Here is a 21642-nt window from a genome sequence, read left to right as displayed (position 1 = left end):
CTCACAAACATACTTTTCATTATGAGAATGTATAAAGAAAAACAGCCCATTAAAAAGTGAGCGAGGATTTGATTTAGATGTTTGTTTATGTTTCTGTCCTCATGTCACACCAAAACCACAAGTTGAGAAATACGCAGGGATGATGTGTGTGTTACCATATTTGAAGAAGCATCTGGAAATGCGTGTCAGCGCTTGTTTATATGTTTTGGCTTCCACGGCAGACAAGCATAGTTCATCACCTACCAGCTGTTACCACCACCATTCACGTTCAAGCACGCTTTGAGAAGCGCACTGTTGTCTCAAACTTGGATTTTAATTTCCTGTCTGACATTAATATCCGTTCACAGATAAAAGCCACACACACTCACTGGACTACCATTGTCTCCCGTCGCCATGTTGGCACATCAGTCCTGCTGATCTTCATAATAAAGCAGGCTGAGGATGATAATGCAACGAAACAGAGGATATCATTTATATTTTACTCATAAAATGGCTTGTGTCTCAGCTAGTGAACCCAGGAATCTGCATAGATCATAACTGGCAGGCGAGTCATTTCCTGTAGGTCACCCCTTAAGTTTTGTAGCAACGAAGAAAAATAAACAGTTGCACTATTTCTGCTCATCTTTTTGTTGTCTGTCTGGTTCGAATGAGATGAATTGGAGTGTGAGCCAGCGCGGGGGGCATGTAGCAGCAGCTAGCTTGCTTTACTATTAACACATTACATCTTTATTTGTCACAATAAACATTATCATAACTGTTCTCTGCTCAAGCATGTGCCTGACTACATGCCTGTTGCTAATTATTCATCCTTCTGCCTCGAAAATGTGTCTGTACTGAAGCACAGCTGCAATGACAAGAGCAACAAACTGAAATTAGTCTGCTATTTCACTAATTAACTGAATCTTAATGTGAAATATTGATATATCTGGGTTAGAAAGAGGGTTGTTGCTCTGTAATTATGTAAAAAAAAATGCTTTAGAGAATGTCGTGATTTTTTTGTGATTTTAATGATTATAACACTTGTTTTATTCATGTGTTTATTATTATTTTTTAAATACTTTGTGTATTGTTACCTACTATTAGGTCACACACTGGCAATTACATTCCCAAAGGTGCATAATTCCTGTTAAACGAATGTCATATAACTATGTGAGGACACTATTAAGAAAAGAGAATGCTCCTAATAAACCCTTTTCCAATTGTCTAATATATGTTAATTTTACACAGAAGTAGTGAATAATTCGGGCACATGCGAACAAAAAATACAGTTGGAGTTATGAATGAATGCATTTCCTGAAAGAATTATTAATGACAAGGGCAAGCAATGCAAAATACAGAAAGAAGTACCCTTGTGAATACTTACAGAAACGCAGAAATTAAGAAACTTTAATTGGAGATAACATTATGAAAGCCGAATTTGATCATTACAATTGAATGACGATGGAAAAAGTGCAAGTCATTTTCACTTTGAAATTGAACAGGTTGCTTGTTCACCTTGTTGGACAAAGCCTTTCATTTCTTTCTCTGAATATGATACTTCATTACATTTCCTGAAGTGATAATTGTGTAGCCAGTAACAGAAATGTAGTAGTTGGGGGTGGTCAAATCCTTTCCACAAGGTTGCAGAAAAATTATATTTCTGTGGAAAATCCAAAATTCAAATACACAGTTCGATGCTGACTTTCACGTGTTCCAGTGCCCCCTTTTCTGCGTGAGTGCAGTAGATCACTGTTCACAATTCTACTACAACAGCGTGATACATTATTTCCTCCTTCCTTTCCCGCAAATGTTTTGAACAAGCATATGCACATCTCACTTCTTCTCTGCATTAGTGATACAAATACCAAAAAAGCCGTTTGTGTTTAATCATCAGTAAAATGTTGTTATTATCCTCAGAGACATCTGAGGGGTAGAAGTTGTTTATCATGAATGAGTAGCAAACACTGGCCTTTTTCATAGATGCAACACAAATTGAGCCTAATGTCTGCGTACAAGTCGTTCAGCTTTACTGTACAATGAGCCGGTCGTTTTATGTGACGTCTCAGACACTTTTCTTTTTTTGGAACTGCAAAGAAAATGAACAAAATGTCAAATGGAGTAAACATTTTACTGTAATTCAGCGAGTCCTCATCTGATGGCTCCTGAACGAAATAGGTTTGTTAAGTACGGTCATCATCTTCAGAGTCCAATAGGTGGCAGTGGCAGTTTAATAATTGTGATGAAAAGTCAGTAAAAGCCCTAGATCCATGAACATTAAGTCACAACTGCTTGGGTCTGCAAAGCCAATACTATTTTCTAACGTTGTCTATATGTGTGATGGGCTGAAAATGAAATGCATGTCTCTATAGATCATTATAATGGTCAAACAGTTGTGTACATGGAGTGTTAAAGCACCCACTGGAAATGAAATCTTAGTGTGTTATAATTTGTTGAGAAGAGGGATGAAAGGTATTAACAAATTACCTTTATTTGCTGTGGTAATAAACATAGAGAATGGTCCTGTTATACAGACATTGTCCGCACTAATTGGTTTCTTCCTTGTTTAATAATTCAAACATGGACTTGATGCATGATTTAGGACACATATACCACCACACATTTTTTTACAGCTAGCAAACAACTTCTAAACTGCTCCACCTCAGCTCTGGTCTCTATGACATCATTGGTCGGCTCGTGCAAGTGTTAGTCACTGTGCACATAACTGTACAGCCTTTTTGTGTGTTTCCATGTGTGCAGAGATGTGTTGCTAGGTGCTCAGACTGAACACTGAAATGTCAGTCGGCAGGTTGTAATATGTGGACATCTACTTCCAGATGCCAAGAAGTCACATTTAAGGAATGAGATCCATCTGTAAGGGATTTAGTGAACTGGAGCTGGAGGTCTTACATACATCCTTTCTATCCTCTACATGACCCCACAAAGTTACGCATCATATACAATGTGCTCCATAGTGACATATATTATTATATTATTAATGCAATAAAATACTAGATTTGTCATCTAAAGTATTGAATTGTTTCGTGATATAAAATTGTGTTTTTTGTCATTGCTAATCTAAATTGACCACCATTCATTAAGTCATCATGTCATGATCTGCTTTTTTCTTGATTTTATTTTGTTGGTACATTTCCTGTGTTTTCCCCTTCTATGTCCACCTGAGCTTGATGGCACACACCTGGGACTGATCCACTCCAAAACAACTGATATATGCTCTGCTCTTCCAGTGACCTGCAGGTAACTGGGGTCTTTTTTAGTTATTTCCAGTAGGAGTCATCTTCGTGTTCGCTTCCTTGGTCCTTTGGCTTTAATAGACCCTTTTCACAATGACATCAGGTAAGTCCGGCGTAAACCAAAGATACAGGAGCAGGGCATTTTCGGGTAACAATAAGACTGTAATATTTCATGTGGTCTCGCTTGCAATCTTTGCCGTAACATAACTGATCTTGTCTGTCAGCTAAGGTCATTCAAGAGGGCAATAAACAACTTTGTAACCTTTGTAATTAAGGTATTGTTTGATGAAGTTCTTGAAACCTATGTCTAACTTTGAGGCTGACATGGCACACAAGGTTTCTGCCAGTCTGTCTACATCAGCACAACCCCCCCCCCCCAAATTGTTTATCATCACAGTTGTGTGTTTCTAGATTTATTCCACTGTACAGTGACGCACACAATTTTTCCTTTTGCTCTGTGGTATATGATAAATTAATAAGTTGCTAACTTGTATTCTCAGTGTTGAGTGGGTTATTTTTACACGTGATCTTTGGCAGATCAAACCTTATGTTTAGTGATGAGTCACTGTGTAAATATCTTGATGAATAACTGATATAACCATCATGACTAGTGCAATTGTACCGAACATACTTGTGAGTGCAACATGTGCAATTCTTAAAGATTTAATAAATTCTTACTCTGGCACCGTAAAGAAAATGTAGAGCAAGAAACGATCAAATTCTGATTCAGAGTGTAATGTGTAAACTGGCTTCCGATTTCAACCCCGGTATTTGAATGATTTCTGTCCGTGTGCAAAGTTGCCTGTCGTGCAAAACACGCACAGCTTCATCAGCTGTTGATGATCAGCATGTCTGTAAACAAGTAATTGTCAAAGTGGACACCTAGACGTCCAGCAACAGGCATTTGGACACGGCACTGACCCGCTCCCTCACACTTGCAGGAATCTCTGGCATCTTCTTTGAGTGGACAATGCACATTTTTTGCGAACAGCTTTTTATTGACCCCATTCTAAGGAGTGGTCGCAAAATGGTCCCGCTGCTCGTTCATGTCTTTAGAACAAAACAAACCCTTCCAAAAATGACCAACAGTAAAGTGACTTGTAAATAATAACTTTACTGGGAAAAATGCAAAACAGTAGGAGAGCAATATAGCGTTATCTCACCAAAGAACGACATGCATTCCTTGCTTTGTTTTTCGTGAAAGCTGCACAGCCATGAAACATTCCTTGACTGTTCATGTACATTTGTCATTTTTTTTTCTCTGTCGATTTTGAATTCCATACAGTACTTCTCAACTCACTTAACCCCATGCACGATGTTTCCATAATGAGATGTTAAAGTCGAATAGCTGGATTATTGTTGAATTTGTGCATATATGAACTGGTTAAAACACATAGAAAAGTACTAGGGAACTGCTGCTCATACATCCAGGCCTAATTTTAAACAGATAGACGGAGCTGAAGGGCCCTTCACTGTTGCTGTAGCTGAAGAAAGGCTGTAGTCTGGTGTGAAACACTTCATTAAATGATTCATGACCGCGGGGAGATCAGAATTTGCTGACCCGGGGCTGCCTTATCTCCTCATCTGTGGCAGCATCAGAACTCAGCCACCCTCTATGATTTCCCAACTGCCTTTGGATCCGCCCCGCTTATTTTTCTCACTCTTCCATAGAACTTTTTTGGCATCCAAAGTGATCGTTTATGGTTCTGATTCGAATGAATTTGACTGGGCATAAAACTGTTCGTCCACGGATGTGGAATTATGGTTGATGGCATCAATCATTCACAAGGGAATGAGTTTAGAGAATTAAATTTTTATTCTTCAGAATAAGAGTCTACTGAGGGCTTGCTCTGCTTTAAAAGACCAAACGATTGATCTGAGGTTACATGCTTTGATATGATTGTAAAGCTAATAATCCCAGTCTAAATGCTGACAACGATGATCATGTTGATGAGTGCAAAAGATAGTAAGACGTGATTTATGCTGGTGAACAATGCATCTTATGAACAAGGTTTATTTTCTTGAAGAAGATCGTGGACTGATGTGATACCTGACATGGAAAACACCAATTCAAACAGCGTGTTGTAGAAAACCCTGGTCACATGACAAGGGCAACGTACAATTATTGGTGCAAAAAACTAACTTTCTATGTAAGACATTGAAGCAAAATATAAAATTCAAATCTTCACCTGTGTGGTCATTTTCTACAGGCAGCACCATCACGCACCCACTTAAAGTGGATAAGACTCTCGACTCTCCTCCAGAAGAAGAGCCTGCTGTTTCGCTGTAGTGTCTGTGTGAAAGGAGTCCAGTCCAGCTCTTTTTAAATGACACCCAAAGGATCCCAGATGAGACCACCATTAGCACTTTGCTCCACATAATTAAGACAGGCTTAATTGGGCTGCGGTTAATTGTCACATGTGAGTCTAATTAGGACACAATGTCAAATCAATATTCAAACATGACCCAACACCTCTCCACACAAGTTCTGTCTGAAACAGCTCCAGCCTAGCAACCTCTGGCATTTATCTCATTTGTTGTTCTATTGTAGTGGCAACCTGAGAGAGAAACAAATAAATGAGCAGTGGGTCCTCAATATGAATTGGATGTCAACCTTTATTAGAGGATCTAGGCACCATCGACGATGACTGGCTGCCAGAGGAGGAATTCAACCTCACCTCTCTTGCAAGACGTGTGCGGAGAAGGGAACCAAACAACTTTAAATTAGATTTGTGGCGCCGCTGCCTGCAGACAGCATATATCCAGCAAGAATAAACAGCACCAAACAAGGATCTGTACTCTGAACATAAATATAGAAGTAATGGTATCCTGTATAATGCAAACCATTTTTCATTCAATTCTTATCAATCATAAGTTCCACTGACAAAAATATTTGGATTTGAGTCACCTTTCGTCCGTAAGTTGGAAATTCTTGTATGCTAAACAATACATATCCAGCAGTGGACATGTGGTCAGGAGGTGTGCGCAATGTGTCACAGTCATATAGTTTCTATATATTTTTGCAAGGCACACATTTACTATGTTACTTCTGGAAGGTAGTTTTTCCAAGGATAAAATAAATTCATACACGAACAACACAAAGTAACTTATTTTAAGAAGCACGATGAAGTCCTGGCCACCGCACTCCTTTTTAATGTAGAAAGTTGATGCTTAAGACATGAGGTCAAACTTGAAATCAAAGTCACGCATGTGGCTGTCATTTGTATTCTCTTTTCATAAGTTGTGGGTTTTGAATTTCCAAGTCTTATACAGCTATCAAAAACGAGGTTGCCCTCAATTTGGATTTGGAAGTACAGGCACAATTCATGAGCACATCAGTCAAGGATCAGTCGAGATCAAGGTTTATTGTACACCATAATAAAACGTTATTACAACCAATAGTTTTCATGGGTCAGAGAGGACTCTACCTCATCTGTCTTCACCGTACTTGCAGGATCAGCAAGGATCAATACTATTTTAAAAACTTCATTTTAAAGGCTTGTGTTTAAGTGACATCGTCTTTTGAGTCTCTGTGTATGTTTTACAAGTCTGTAAATGTAGACGTCTTTTGAACGTAAAGAAATTTGTGAACAGCAATCTGAAAGGTTCACAGCCATTCAAGAAGTGAGAGAAACATTGGGGGAATGTTTTGTCACTCACTGAATTGGTGACAGCAAAAACACCAGTATAAAGCCCTCCCTGTACTATTCATTAAAGACAAGGTCCTGGGATGTTTAAAAAGGTTGTTTGATGTCATAGGGCTTAAGAGAGAGAAGCTTTGTTATCCACAATACTTCCTTCCTTGAGAATGTGTGTTTAACCACTGGGTAATTAATGGATTGAAGTGAGGGGCAAGAAAGTGAGGAAGTGGTTGAAGCCGGAGGACCAGAATGCTAGAAGGTGCAATGTTAGCATAATAAAAACAGAAGTTTGGGAGAGCCAGTCCGCCTCTAGATTGGGTCCTTTGTAGGTAAGTTTTATTTAAGCGGGGTCTTTTACCTCGCCATATATAGGAGGAGATGACTGTGTCAGAGTTTGAAAACGGATCCAGAAAACTTTGGAAAAAAAAAAAAAAAAAAATGTCATTTTACCTGAATAGATTCGACAGGTTACAGATATCATCATGGGTGACCAACAGGTGAGAGTCTGTTTAGTCTCATTGAGCAATTTGATTCTTGTGGAAAAGATCTTATAGTTCCATTGATTAAATTGCGATATAAAGGTCCCATCTGACTGTTGTGTTTTCCCTCTTGAGAAACGAACTGTCCATGTGAATCACTTCCGGATTCAACTGATCACTGCTTGTCAATCAGAGAAGCATTTAATAAAGCAGCTTAAACAAACCTGTTAAAAAAAAAAAACAAAAAAAACCACCTGCATCTCCTCATGTCGGTCAAACGGTCCTCTGAGGGAGAGACATCCTGCAGCTGCTCCATATTCATCAATCTACAGTGACATTCCACACACTTCTAGATGTCACGAGTCAACACGTGGAGTGGGACCCAAGTGCAGTGGTGAAGGTCACAGGAGGCAGGAGCGAGTCAAAAATAATATTTTAATCATTAACAACAACAACAAAACCACAACAGAAAGCATCACCAAACCGGGAGAAACAAAGCAAAGTCTAAATGTCCAAACAGAGTCACCAAACTGGCAGAAGTCCATAAACATGAATAAGAGTCCAACAGAAAGCGTCACCGAACCGGGAGCATCAAACCAACTTAAATTTGGAAACAGAGAGACGAAAGCACAATGAACAGATATAGTCAGTCACAAAAGAAACCAGGAAACACACGGAAACAGGAAGAAACAAAATACTAACTCAGGCACCAGGGTTTTAATTAAAATAAGCTAACTAGCGCACAGAACGAGAGAATGAACAAGGAGAGCCAATTTACCATGGGAACAAGAGGAGTCCATCTGGCACACGTTGCTGGAGTCCAGGTGCTCATATACTCAGGGGTTGATTGGCTCCAGCCGTGTGCCACAGGAACAGGAAGAAAACAAAACAGGACTCAAGGGACAAAATAAAAGCAGAATCATGACACTAGATCTCTCAAGACAATATTTAGAAGTGGTTTAAATCTTGCTGCGTGAACTGCGTGAGCAGCTCTGTTTACAGTGAGCGGTGCATCAAAAATCCTATGTTTCTTTCTGGGTCACTTGAAGGCACTCGAAAGCAGATCACGTTGCGCTCGCACATTGTGCAGAATTATTTTCAGAACTAAATTTTCTGCATTGGATGAACATGCTTCCAAGCGTGGTCTCCCTTATATCTATATTTCTACTTTTGCTGCTCAGGGTGCCATGTTCAAGCAGTTTTTTGCATGATGACCCAGATGACTGAGCGCTCTCACAGTATTAATGTACTATTTTGTTTGTATTTCTTTTCCAGTGTGCAGCCAAATGTTGGAGTTCACTATTTTCTACAGCTTATACCTTATGTATTTTAAAGAGGAAATTTCTTGACAGATTGGTTTACAGTCAGCCACCGATCTGGTCATCACAGATGTTACTAGAAGTGAATAAAGCCATGAATACAAAATGCAACAGCGTAGTGATGATAAAGATAGCTTAAAAGACACAACTGCCTGACCTGTGGGAACTGGACAACATGTGACACAGTCTGTAGCATGGTTTAATTCAAAATAGCTAACCGTTCTTATGTAAAGGTTTATTTAATTGCCATACCGCTCTGCCCCCAATCGGATTTAAACTCCGCCGTGTGGCCACAGAGGGCAGGAGTGGTCGGCTAATGTCTCCCCACTGACGTATCCCCTCCGGTCGGACCCTCCTGCCTCTACCGGCCTCTCTTAGCTCCAGCTCCGGGCTTTACCTCCAGCCTCTTTAGATCAATGGCCCGACTCTCTCTCCCCTCTCTCCCCCCGGCTGTATGGACCACAATAGAGAGAGCGAGACACACAGAGAGAGAGAGAGAGAGAGAGAGAGAGAGAGAGAGAGAGAGAGAGAGAGAGAGAGAGAGAGTCCGACTTCCCTCCTCCTCCTCCACCTCGACTCTCTCCATCAGTCCTCCCCGGCAGACGGAGCAGACCTCCGGGAAGGCAGCGTGGATCTGAGCCCGACTGAGCGGGAACCCAGCGGCGCGCGCAGGAGTGATGGAGACTCAGCCCTCATAGTTCATGGAACTTATCTTCTGAGAGGGGAATCCACTACCCAGCCGTTTAGGATTTTCCCTCGACATATGTGCTCCTTTTGGGGGAACAGCAACCCCGACCGGAAGGTTATATTTTGGGAGAGGAGAGATTTTGCGACCACTCGTCTCTCCTCCTCCTCATCATCATTCCTGACTCATCGCGACCCACCGGGGCGATCGTCTCCACCTGGAAGTGGGATTCTGAAACATTGTTGAAGAATTGTTTGACGTCCTCCGGGCGCCCCGGGGCTGGAGCGCGGCAGCATGGAGCCGGTTCCGGTGGGATGTAGAGATGATGTTTTGGGGATGCTGAGAAGGTTCGAGACGGGAGGACTGTACCTGCTGCTGCTTTGCGGGCTGCTGACTGTTCACACCGCAGCTCACGGTGAGTGGAGAGACGTGCGCGTAATTTCGGCTGTGCGCTTTTGACTGCAGACTGGCTGAGGGTGGACACATTTGTTGCGTCTCCCCGGTGGCTGCTTTCTACCGGGTCAGTCTGTGTGTGCGGCTAGAGCCGGCCATGTGCAGCACAGCTGATCTTGCTTCATGTTTTCTTCCTCCTGAAGCCGTCATTCCATGTACTCATTGTACACATCCCTGCGCCCTGAGAAAATAGATCATTTCTGCTGCAGCTACATCTCTTCATGACATCCCCTCTTTTTACTGAGCTCTCTTTGCAATGACATTTTGAGGAGCCTCAGTGATTTTCTTTTCGAATATAAAGCCACTTCACTTTGGTGATGGTAACGCTCACATTTGCTGCAGATTTGGTGTCTTCCCTTAAAATCACAGTGACTCTCCCAGCTGGATCCTTGCTCTCCCTTTGTGGCGCTTTAGTCAAATGCACCTCACACTGTTATGAATCACATCTTTCTCAGTCTTAGAAATGTTGAAAGTGTCTGTTTTGATGTCAAGGGCTCTGGGCGACGTGGAAAACTGCAGCATTGGCGTTGAGGCTGCTGGTCTGAGCACATCTTAAATCATCCTTGAGGGTGTCCACACAGAGCGGGGCCCCTGTTTGGAGCCACTCTGCCTGCTCTGGCTCCCCTTTAACAGCAGTTTGTTGCTTTTATTGGATCAGAGCCCTGCAGGTTTCACGAGATCATGTTTTGTGAGGGTCATTTTAGCAGAGGTTAGTCAATCTGATCTGGTGTTCCATATAACTTGGATTTTTATCGATGATTTCGGAGTTAAGTGGGCAGGTTGTTGACTTTGGTCAGAGGAAGTTGGAAAGTGTGCGCTGTAACCATAATTATTTGCTTTTCAAACAACCTGTTTTTTATTCCAATACACTTAGCAATTAATTATTTCAGTGTGCCTTATAAAAGAAGGTATGGTTTTACTTGTGGCTTATTCAGACCGGAACACCTGAAGCTTCTTGAATCGATTCTCAGTGCCATAATTGTCAAAATGTTTGAAGCTGAAACTGCCTTTGTCTGCTTTACTTCCCCAAAACATATCATAACTGAAGACAAACTAAAGATATTTTGATAAAAGGTGCATTATCTAAGAGGTGGCATGAATTTCAACATTTCTACAATCTCTAAAGAAAGAGAGGTGAGGCAACAAGAGGAGTTTCTGTTGTGTTGCAGCTCGCCGTCTCAAACTCATAAAGGCTGAGTTTTATGCTGGATGCCAGGTTAGGAGTCTAATCTACATTGCTGCTGTGTTGAATGTCGATTGTTGTGTACAAGTTGTTTGAGATCATGTTTGGATCTCGAGTGAATCTCCTGCTTTGATCAGGTATTAGGGAATCTCTCAGGGCTGAGCCGCTGTCTCTCATCCGCTTCCTTTCATCTCAGTGAGGTCAACCTTCGCGAGCAATGCCGTGTCCTGCCTCTGGATCTGGCTGACTTAACTAGGATTGATGCGTCGTTGAGACGTCGCTTTATGAAGCGATGCACTGGATTTAGCTGCTGTTTCACCACTTTTCTCATGGTTGCCATTCAAACTCATCCTTTACCCACTTAAACCCATGTGGAAACAAAAACACTTTAGTGACCCTTTATTAACCAAATCACCAATTCATTTGGGTAAATATTGTGTCTTATTTACACAAGAAGCTATATAAACAGTTTGTGGTTTGATTCCCAAACCGCCGTTTGTTGCTGTGTTTTACGAATTCACTTACTAGAACAGACAGATGGGAGCTCAGCTTTCCAACCCCTCCCTCTGTCTTTGAGAGTCTCCTGCTGTCAATAAATTGTGCCCAAATGCTTTAATTTAGCTAATTGGTGGTTGGAGAGAACACATACAACACAAACATACACACATGCCACATGCGCCGCTCAAGCCGTCCCTCTTGTGAGTAAACTTCTAAGCGGTTGAAGTCTAATTTGTGGGTGCGCTATAAAATACTCGGCCTAATGTTTTATTAAAGTGAAAAACGTTTACTGTAGTTTAATTAATAATAGTTTTCGTGGCACTTTTGAGAGCCTCGCCACCTTCCTCCATAAGGGACTCGATATATGTCTAGCACAAATTGTTCAGCAGCTTCTAGTGGAGCTAATAATAGAAAGCTGGTTTCTGGCCACAGTTCCAGTTTTGAATGTTTCATCAGCTCCAATTGAGGCACAATTTGGGTCTTCAAATTGTCGGAGCTGCCTCAGTTAAGACAGTTCATTCTAAAGTGGCATTCTTGACTTAAAACAAGACTGGTGCAATTTAAAATGATTAAGCGGCAAAACTGAGTGGGTTTCAACAACAGCTCCAGATGTTGGAGATACGAAAGTTGTGCTTCGAAATGTTGGTCATCCATTTATAATAATATCAAATTGGAAGTTAAAGCACACATTCTGTCCACGTCTATTTGAACTGTACTCTACTTGTCATAACCAGCTTGGCAGAGCCGATTTGTGTTTTTTACAAAACAGAAAACTATCGTGCTTGAGCTTTTCAGGTCACTGACTCACAACTAGTCATTTTGGTTCAAACATATTGATCAATGTTTTTCAGCATTTCCCTATTTTAGAAAGTAGCATCCTTTGAATGGTGACTACTGCAATTTCCAGACGAAAGCAGCTACTTTTTTTCTTGCCGTCTGAACACTGCATCTTATGCAACAACGCGACTATTCAATTTTTACAGGCCAAAAAGCGTCATGCTGCAAAAATATTGAGCCTTGTCCCATCAAATCACAAGCGTTTTATTAACTTTGAAGTATTCAAAATGCGATGTTTTTTCCCGTGTGTCCTGCTCTGCCAGTAGATCCGATCTCCTGGAGGACCGTAGATGAGAAGCAGCAGCTGAGACTTGCTGTGGTGTCGGAACTTCAGACACCCGGGCGAAAACAGTGCATTTAGAGCACTTTAATGTAAATAAAATATGTAGTCTATGCAGCTAATATTCCAGTGTGCTTTTTAGTCCAGAATTTATGGTCTTGTCCTAGTTTTTTTTAAATCTGTGGATTCACCTTTATTCATTGCAAAACTTATCACGCCAAATACAGCTTGAAGTTCTGCTCATCATGCATATCATCTCATTCACACTAGGTTAGCGTGTGAGCATTGCTACGGGAAAGTGCACTTTGCGAGAATTTGGACCACTCAGATTATTTTTAAAGCCTTTTCTAAAAGAAGGGATTAGTTCATCGTAAACATTTCATCCCTCTGTTTGCATGTATTCTGCTTATTTATTTTGCTTCTATGCCACGTCATGTGAACGTGACATGAGAATATATCTGCTCTTTAAAAAAGCAACACATTGTGCCAGCTGTTAAACAAGAAGTGCCCATGCATTCACAGTCAAATGTTTTCATTTAGTGAGTCTGCACTAAAAGCTAAAGTAAATAAAAAAATGAAAGTGAAGAAAAATATGCTCCAATATGTTTAAGAGAGAAGTCAAATTCGATGTGGGCATTAATCTATTAGGGACACAGCAGCCTTTAAACAGTGATGACAGATCAACATCAAAACTGCAAGCTAATCAATGAGTCTTTTTGTAAAAAATCTATAATTATGGATTGATTTTTCATTTCAGTATGATAGCTGTTGTTTCTAATTTGTACGAGTTGGTGAAGGGGATGATGAACTGAGCAATTTTGCTTGTAGTCAGTCTCATCATTTGGTCATATACTGACCTAGAAAATAAAAAACCTCAAAGCATACAGGCTTTTTGACTTCGAATATAACTCAGAACTATGATACAATAAATATGAAATTATCCAACGTATTAAAAAATGTGTTGTGCAAAATGATCATTTACCTTATAGCTTGCATTTTTAATTGAATTATTTATAATTCATGCGGCACAGTTGGGGGTTGAATTCTTGGTCAGAACCCGTGGGCGAGCACCTCCAAGCTACTTAACTGCCGCTGCACTACAAGAGGCAATCACATGAATTTCAACACATTAATTATCACGCCGTCTCTGTGAATCCTCTGCAATATAACACTTCAATTTAATAATCTGGTCTCACACTGTGCAATTACATGTCCAGGTTATTAATCATCTCTGTAGGATGAGGGACTACCAACCCTCATCCAGGATGTGACTGATATCCGTGAGAATTCTGCGTGATATTTCATCTGTTGGGATGGTTTGAACCAAAATGTGAATTGTACACAGTGGAAAACTGGACGTGGCAGAAGTTTGAAAGTGGACTCCACCAAGTTGTGCGCATGTATGCTGTGTCTCAGGCTGCTGCAGTAACAAATGAAGTGTGGGAGGTTGAGGTTTGGAGGTTGATTGCTCGGCCAAATGAAAGAGACTGTGTGTGTAATCAATGCCAGCAGCGGCGGATTAATAATGTGAACCACTGAAAACGATGTATTAGCCAGCACCCTGCTCATTTTATTTGGTTCCTCTCTCTTCCACCAGGCACAAAGTCATTTACAAAATCCGAGAATATCATTTAAGCCTCCGATGTGTTGGTCCCCTGGAGCTTCATTTATCAGTGGGCTGGTAAAATGCAGCCGGGTCAGAAGGAGGAAGACTCACCTGAAACACTTATGGAATGTGTCCTATTCATCAACAGACTAGGTGCCGGTTCTGCTGAAAATGGTCCGGTGGTCAGATGACTCATTTGCTTGCCTCAGATGCGACATCAATTTTGGAGCCAGTATGGCTGGGAACAGGAATATATCAGGAATTCTTCTGCACAGATACCTGACTTTTCAGAGAGAATGGAATTTGGAGACTCGATTTGAAAGTTTGAAACGAAAAAAAAGGAAGTTAAGTGCATGTTATTTCCAGTACAAGGGGGCAAATGTCTATATATGTTCATGCAGCGTGAAGCACTGCCTAGTCAATAACATTGGGCTTTGGATTGTGTTTTTAATGAACAGTTAGCAGAGGGTGACATCTGACATCTAGCTTCATGAAGCAAACTGATCCAAAAGCTGAATGAGTTTGTGTTTTTAATGTGTGAAATTCAAACCCGGAGTCCACTGTAGCTTTGATTTTTTTTCTTGATATTACTAAAATTCGCATGAACGTCAGTCACTCTGTCTAACGTATTTTAAATCCAAACTTCCATCTTTGTCAAATCTGACGTGCTTCACGCTACATATTTCAGAAGTTTTCTCACGAGTGACAATTTTCTTTTCAAATCAAGTTGGTGAGTACCATTTGTAGCCTAAAAGTACGAGTGTATTTTAATTAACTCTGGATTCTGTCGCTGCCTTATTCAGACTATCAAGTGTGAAGACAAAACAAAAGCAGGCCCGTGAGTCATTTACTGAAAGATGATTTTCTCTGCTCAGAACATTAACGTTTTTGTGCTTACAGCTGTCTATATTTAACATCAGCGACTCGCCTCTGACACGCATAAATATTCATGTTGGAAACCTGCACTACCTGCTGGTGGAGCACAACTTCTCCCTCACCTTTAAATCCACCTCATTATTACTCCTGCAGGCTTTCACGTTAATTGGCTTTTTACTTATTTTATTTCTTTGTGTTGTTTTTCCGTCTTTCAAGTCTGAGTGCTGATTGGGGTGTGGGGTGATTAAAATGTAGACGACGGATTAAAAGGTTTTTAAGATGTGCCTGTTTCACGACTGCGGATGGAACCACAATAAACAACGTGCACACACTTGGATAGATCTGCACTTCTACCGCATTAAAACACGGTCATCAATTGATGGAGGCTGGAGATACATTTCATCTTGATGTGCCTTTGTGCTACGTCAATCTTTGGTCCAATAATGGCAGCAGAGACTGAATCAGGTAAATGAACTGTACCTCAGTGGCTTCAGCTTTGACATCCCTGTAAAAAAAAGTAATCCGAAAAAGGAGCTGAGGCCGATATAACGAAGTTTACGACAATAACCAACATAATTTTGGGCATGCTAGTAAATTCCCCATTTATATATAAAAAAGAAAACAAAAGTCTTTTTTATTTGTTATGACTGTGTTTTCTGATAGGCAATGTGCATTCTTCTTTAAGATGAGGTAAAGCGTGTGTGGTCACATAACTCCATCCATGCAGTCAGAGGGGAACTTTTAAGATATGAACATCACAAAATTAACAATATACTTCACTCCTCTCATCATGCGCTGTCCCTTCACAACGGAGCAGGCCAACCACAAACCTTGTTTCATGCTTACCGTTGATCGACAACGGCTTTTGTTTATGTCTCTTGAAGGCAATATGTTTGGGAAGATGCTCAACAAGGCAACCAACCCAAAAGACGTTCAATATTTGCGGACCCAAATCTAACAATAACTTGAGGCAATGTTTACTACAAACTGGCACAAGGGCCCACAGAGATGATGCTAACTTAGACAAAGCTGCTGCGTATTCTTCCTTTGAGGTTGTACATGCTGATTTCACACAATAAATATGATCGAGGGTTGTCTATTTATCGATTTGACTGGGGTGCAGTACTCTGGGTAAATTGTTTGGATGTTTGTTTAATCCAGATCCAACTCAGTTTTCTATTGCATCCTGCGTCTGTGTCTAGAGGTCTGTTTGTATGACGACAGCTCGCGATCACTGAACTTTCTCTGCAAGACGTTGGTGATGCTTATTGCAATTTCACTCCAAAATTTTACTGTCAGGTGCTCTTGAACCTAGTTATATGCACAGCTATGTGTATATATAAATCGTATGCAATAGTCTTCATCAGTAGTAATCCAATTGTGGCCAAGGGTGAAACTGGAGAGAGCGGAGCAAGTGCTATAACTCAACCCCTAGTTTATTTTAATGCTCCCCTTTCACCCGTAGCACCGTTTTATTGTCTGCATAAATCCTGAAACAAGAAGGGCCGTGGAGCTAATTCAGACCTATGATTCAGAAGTTTAGCATTTCAAACATAAAGAAACCAAGCATGTGATCACAGTTCTTTTGATGACTCAACTAGTTTTTAACTTCAAGCTGAGATGTTTTGAGAAGTCTGACCGTTTTCTAAACCTAACCATCACACTCTTGTCTTTTGTCTTTTGTAAGTTAATTTACCAGGATTTGTTTCCCCCGGAAAAAAAAAAAACAACACTGTCAATCAAGAAGCGATAGAGACACATAGAAACAGATTGGAAATTTTTGACATTTACTAAGTTGCACACAATAAAAATGCTAGTTTTCAATCATAAGAAGTAGACTTCTCTCCAGTCTGCAGCTGTCCTCGTGCTGTCCGTCTCTTCATATGTCCGGCCGAAATGCCAACTTGAGTTCCATGAGCAACGGACTTCAGTCATTACGATGGTTCCTATAGGATTTTTCCATTGAAAAACTGCCAAAAACCATCATGTTCATGTCCACCTTTGTGCATTACTATTATTATTATCATGCATTATTTGTTATCCGTTTGTTTCTATGTTTAATTCGTTTGATCGTGCGAGATTTCATCTTTAAAAAGAGATAATTTTTTTAAAATGTTGTGGCCTCTCTATTTAAGCCGCCACACACGTTTACTGTTCTGTGTGGAGCATGACATTTAAAAGCAGAAGTTCAAGGATTTGCCATTCTGTTTCTCCTCACCCCCGCTTTCATATACGTCTGGGGGTTGTTGTGCCAGAAAGGTGTGGCTGCTGAGCTACAGGTATGATGGAAATAAAACTTGGATGACACAATTTCGGAACCATCTACGTCCAGTTCCTCTAATATACTGCGCTGAAGCCAAGTGAGTTAAATGGCTTCAACAGCAGGCCACATAAATATTCATATAGTGAGGCGTGTCGTCATGCAAGTGAGCAGGTAGCATTCCAGAAACTAGTGAACCTCGAACACTCACTGAACACCCCCTCCCTGCTTCCACGGCAGCACGCCGCCTGGCGCTGCAGCACAGCGAGCTGGATTTATAGCCACTTATAAAGATTAGTGATGCGTCCTGCTTGCGGTGGTGCACACACTTTCCTGTGCTTTTTATTCCTCACGGACACACACACATCAGTAGACATGCACAAATATGCAAAGATCTGCTGTAGGATGAAAAGCAGGAATCTTGATGTTGCAAATATTTATTGATGATTGATTGCCTTTTGACAATGACATTTTTCCACCAAAAAAAATGAAATAAAAAATGTCCTCCTTCAAAGAGTGATTTATGGGAACACACACACACACACATACACAAGCATGCACATCCCCCTTGTGCGCAGACCCTTGAGTTGACTGCTTCTTTGGTTCTAATGGAGAACACATGTCATGAACTAGTTTAACAAATATGGCTTACTGAGCAAGGACTAGTGCTGTTTTATGTATGGATGTGTGTGCGTGAAGCATATGGACGGCATGTGTGTGTCCTCCAAACTAAACACTTAATAGTTCTCTTCTGGCATTCATTTCATTTTCTTCAGGTATTAAAGTAAAAAATTGCAATAAAACACATTAAAAAGAAAAGTTTTTTCAATTGATTCCCTTCCTCCCAGGCAGTTTCACCTCATTTCAGCAGAAACCCGCCTGCAGCCCATTTCTCCCCACGTAAGTCAAGAGTCTGTTCTGGAAATAGGACTTTCCGATGGAGCGGGAAATATCAGTGTAGTGTTTGCTATGCTGAATATGATTGCTTGAAAACAAGCCCCCGGCTAGTACAGGCTGCTTTTAGCTTCATTTTGGGACTCCTTTGTGTGGAAACCCAGGACACTATATCGCTGTGTTTGGAAGGACTGGAGCTCTCCTGTTATTGTGAGGTCAATGTGAAATCAGTTTCATCTTTGGCTTTCTATTAAACCAAGCAATATATTTTTTATGTTCCCTTTTTTTTTCAATGTGTTCTTTTAAACTCATTTGTATTTCCAATCATATTTTATGTGCCGTTTCATCTGGAAGGTTCCCCTCTGGTTTAGCTTGTGGATGGTCCACAGAAAGGCCTTGTGGGCTGCTGCAGGATTGCCACTCTGCTAGATGTTAATGAGCTTCAATGTGGCATATGACCTTTTAATATGATTGAAGAGACGAGTGGGCTCCACATTCTGGACCATCTGACAGAATTTCACTGGAGATACTGCCTGACCTTCGAATGCCACTCGACATATTGATGTGACCGTGCATGTATGATGATGCTCTTTCTTTTTATTTAGGTGACACCCTTCCATATCACCCTTAAATGTTAATGTGATTTAATAATGAATTCAATTCACTGTACAGAATGCAAAAAAACCCCTGAAGATTTATTTTTCTTCATCCGGACCATTTATTGCTGCGGCTGTGAAACTGATAACCAGCTAAAGACTTTGGAAAAGATCAAAGGGGGTTTAAATTCAGGATTTGTTGCTGATGGATTTTAGGGCGGATGCAAACATTGAAGCTCTGATTCAACAGAAACGGTTTCATCTACCGTCCTTCCCCTGAGACACTGAGGCTTGAGCACTGCCCCGGTGACGTCACGGTGTCAGTCAGCTGTCAGTCTTCATCATAAGCCGGGATGTGTTGCAGAGGTCATGGCCTTCAGAGAACCGGTCATACTCTCGAAGAGCTGAGCATCCTCTTTGACCTGGAAAACTTCTCCACTTCGCGTTGTTGCAACGGAATCAAACTTCAGAGAAATGTCACATCGGCTTAACCAGCCACAGTCAGTCACACTTTCACAGCCGCAGCCGAGCGCCGCCTGCAGCCACATCAGTCGGGTCCCGGCATGTAGCGTCCGGTCATGATGTTAATTTGCCTCCTGCAGCTGCAACGTCAAACTGCATCAGCAGCAGGAAGCGACAGCACAGCTGCGGGTTGACACTGTGCTGACATCACAGGCTTATTAACTAATATCTGTGATGATTAATTAACTGTCCTCACTTATAGCCTACTCTGCTAAGTCACCATTTTAACTCAAGAATCAAACACATGAGTGGACAGAAAACTAGTTCAACAGTGACTCAGTCATTCAAAGATGCATCATTCTTTCCTTTTGACTTGCCTTAAAATCAAGATTTCCCGCAACTGTTGAGCCGAGCATCGGTGTCGAGTGACCGGACCATGAGTAGAGGCTCTCATTGATGCTCAAATAGCCAAACCAGCGAGTAAGTCATCTGCTAAACCCAGCGCTCGCCATAGACTGGGACAGTAACTGTGCAGCTGTTTCATCATTTAACTTGTTAACATGTGGAGTTAAGTAAATCGCCATAATTCACTTCACTCTTTCTAGGCATCGCTGCTGTGCATACTTATGGGGACAATTAGTTGAGAGGAATGTCATTGACCAGGGTTGTTACTACAATGCACAAAAGCATCAGCTACCAGTGAGAAAGACTTGGAGGGAGACGAGTGAAACATTGAATCATGACTTTTTAGTATTTAATCCAGAGCCATTTAAGTTGTTCAAGTTGAAAACCTTTAAGTGAGTAAATTAGTTGTACACGATGTAAAACATGTCTGGCAGCCTAGTTTTAATACAAGAGCTACTGGTGCATTCAGAGTGTTTTTGGAAAGGATATTGTTACTGCCGGTAAAAGGAAAAGTGTTGTCAAATGAAATTATTTAATTCAGGAGCTGTAATTCTTTCTATCTCCCAGTTAAATGGTTGGTGAGATTTTTAAATTGAAAAGGCCTGAAATAGAGATGAGTATCTACATTAAATTGTGCTAATATTGGGGTGAACAATGCAGTGATGCTTCACACATCAGAAATAGTTGAAGTAAAAACATTGTAGATGTCAACATGCAAACCCTTAGCACACATTGTGTTCTGCTGCTGGGACACTTTACATTTTATGACCTTTGGTGTTGCTATTCCCCCAGGACAAACATCATCGATGAGCTTTTAATGACACTAAATCATCATCAGTTGTTGTCACGTTCCGTCAATCTTTTCAGTGATTTATGAATTATGTAATCAACACAAGCAGCATTATCCTTGTACTTGTGATTACACCTCACGTTCAACCTTGGAATTTTACATACCTCTGCAGGACAGTTAATTTTATTTCTTTTTTGGTCGAATATACATACCTTTGATGTCTCCTCCTTTTTAATAGAATTAATAGCCTGTCAGCGACTACTTTTAATAGTCAATTAAATTAGACCTATAGGATGAGTTGTTCGAGCTCTAAAAGACTGAATCTAACCCAATGTTTGTGGCTATTTCATGGCAGAATTTCTGCTTGGTGAGACACTCATTACCTGTAGAATTATTTCCCAACTGAAACAGATGCATTTAGTCTGTACAGATTGTAGAATCCCCTATATCAGGCTCGCCAACAACATGTGGCTCCCTGCACGGCGCCACTTCATGACAGTTTCCCCAACATCAGACCAGTTTATCCGATAACTACAGCTGAATCTGAGTAGTATGTGACGTACCATCACTCTCAACAATACACTCAGTTACGGTGACTTCCCATGATGCTTCGCAGCCCAGTAAACCAATCATAGTCATTGATCACCATAACGTGGATTCCTTTGCACAAATTGTTTTTTGATGCTGCCAAAATTGAGCCTTGTCACATCAGACCAATGACTTTTCAGGAATTTTATTGACATTGAAATGCTAAAATGCACTGTTTTCGTCTGTATGAGTGCTGAATTCTCCTATTACCCACTACGCTTCAGTTCCTGGAGCTCCACTCTGCTCAGGCTGTGGAGGCGGAGCCATATTGTAGTGACCAACCTCTAAGGTCCTTCCTCTAAGGTCCTTCCTCTAAGGTCGTAACTTTATTAGAATTAAATTGAATGCTTAAAAAATGACTCTAAAATTGTATTCCATTTAGTTAGTTAGTGAGTATTCTGTGCCCTATATTCTGGGCTTTACTTCTCGGCACCTTTTAAAGGAAATTTAACAGTAAAATCTGTCAAAAATCTGTCAAGTTGCATCATCACTGTTCTACAATATGAAAGTCTGAAGGCTATTTCCATGTTTTCTTGGTGTCTCGGGCATCATCATCCCAC

At 40.9% G+C, this 21642-nt stretch overlaps 1 protein-coding gene across 6 annotated transcripts in view; it reads left to right on the top strand.

Moving 5' to 3' along the window:
* The first annotated feature begins 9285 nt into the window (after nucleotides 1–9285).
* Nucleotides 9286–21642, top strand: part of dcc (DCC netrin 1 receptor) — a 156280-nt gene continuing 143923 nt past the window's right edge. For 4 of the 6 annotated variants that reach the window (XM_053865318.1, XM_053865327.1, XM_053865310.1 and 1 more), the window contains exon 1: nucleotides 9286–9769. In XM_053865318.1, coding sequence (XP_053721293.1) covers nucleotides 9649–9769 — 121 coding nt within the window. In that variant the 5' untranslated portion in view covers nucleotides 9286–9648. The remainder of the gene's footprint in view (nucleotides 9770–21642) is intronic. The other 2 variants (XM_053865345.1, XM_053865336.1) reach the window with 1 other exon arrangement.

This window comes from Synchiropus splendidus, chromosome 1, assembly GCF_027744825.2.
Source record: "Synchiropus splendidus isolate RoL2022-P1 chromosome 1, RoL_Sspl_1.0, whole genome shotgun sequence".
Lineage (NCBI taxonomy): Eukaryota > Metazoa > Chordata > Actinopteri > Syngnathiformes > Callionymidae > Synchiropus > Synchiropus splendidus.
Note: the sequence above shows the minus strand (reverse complement) of the source record. Positions and strands in the feature narration are given on the sequence as shown.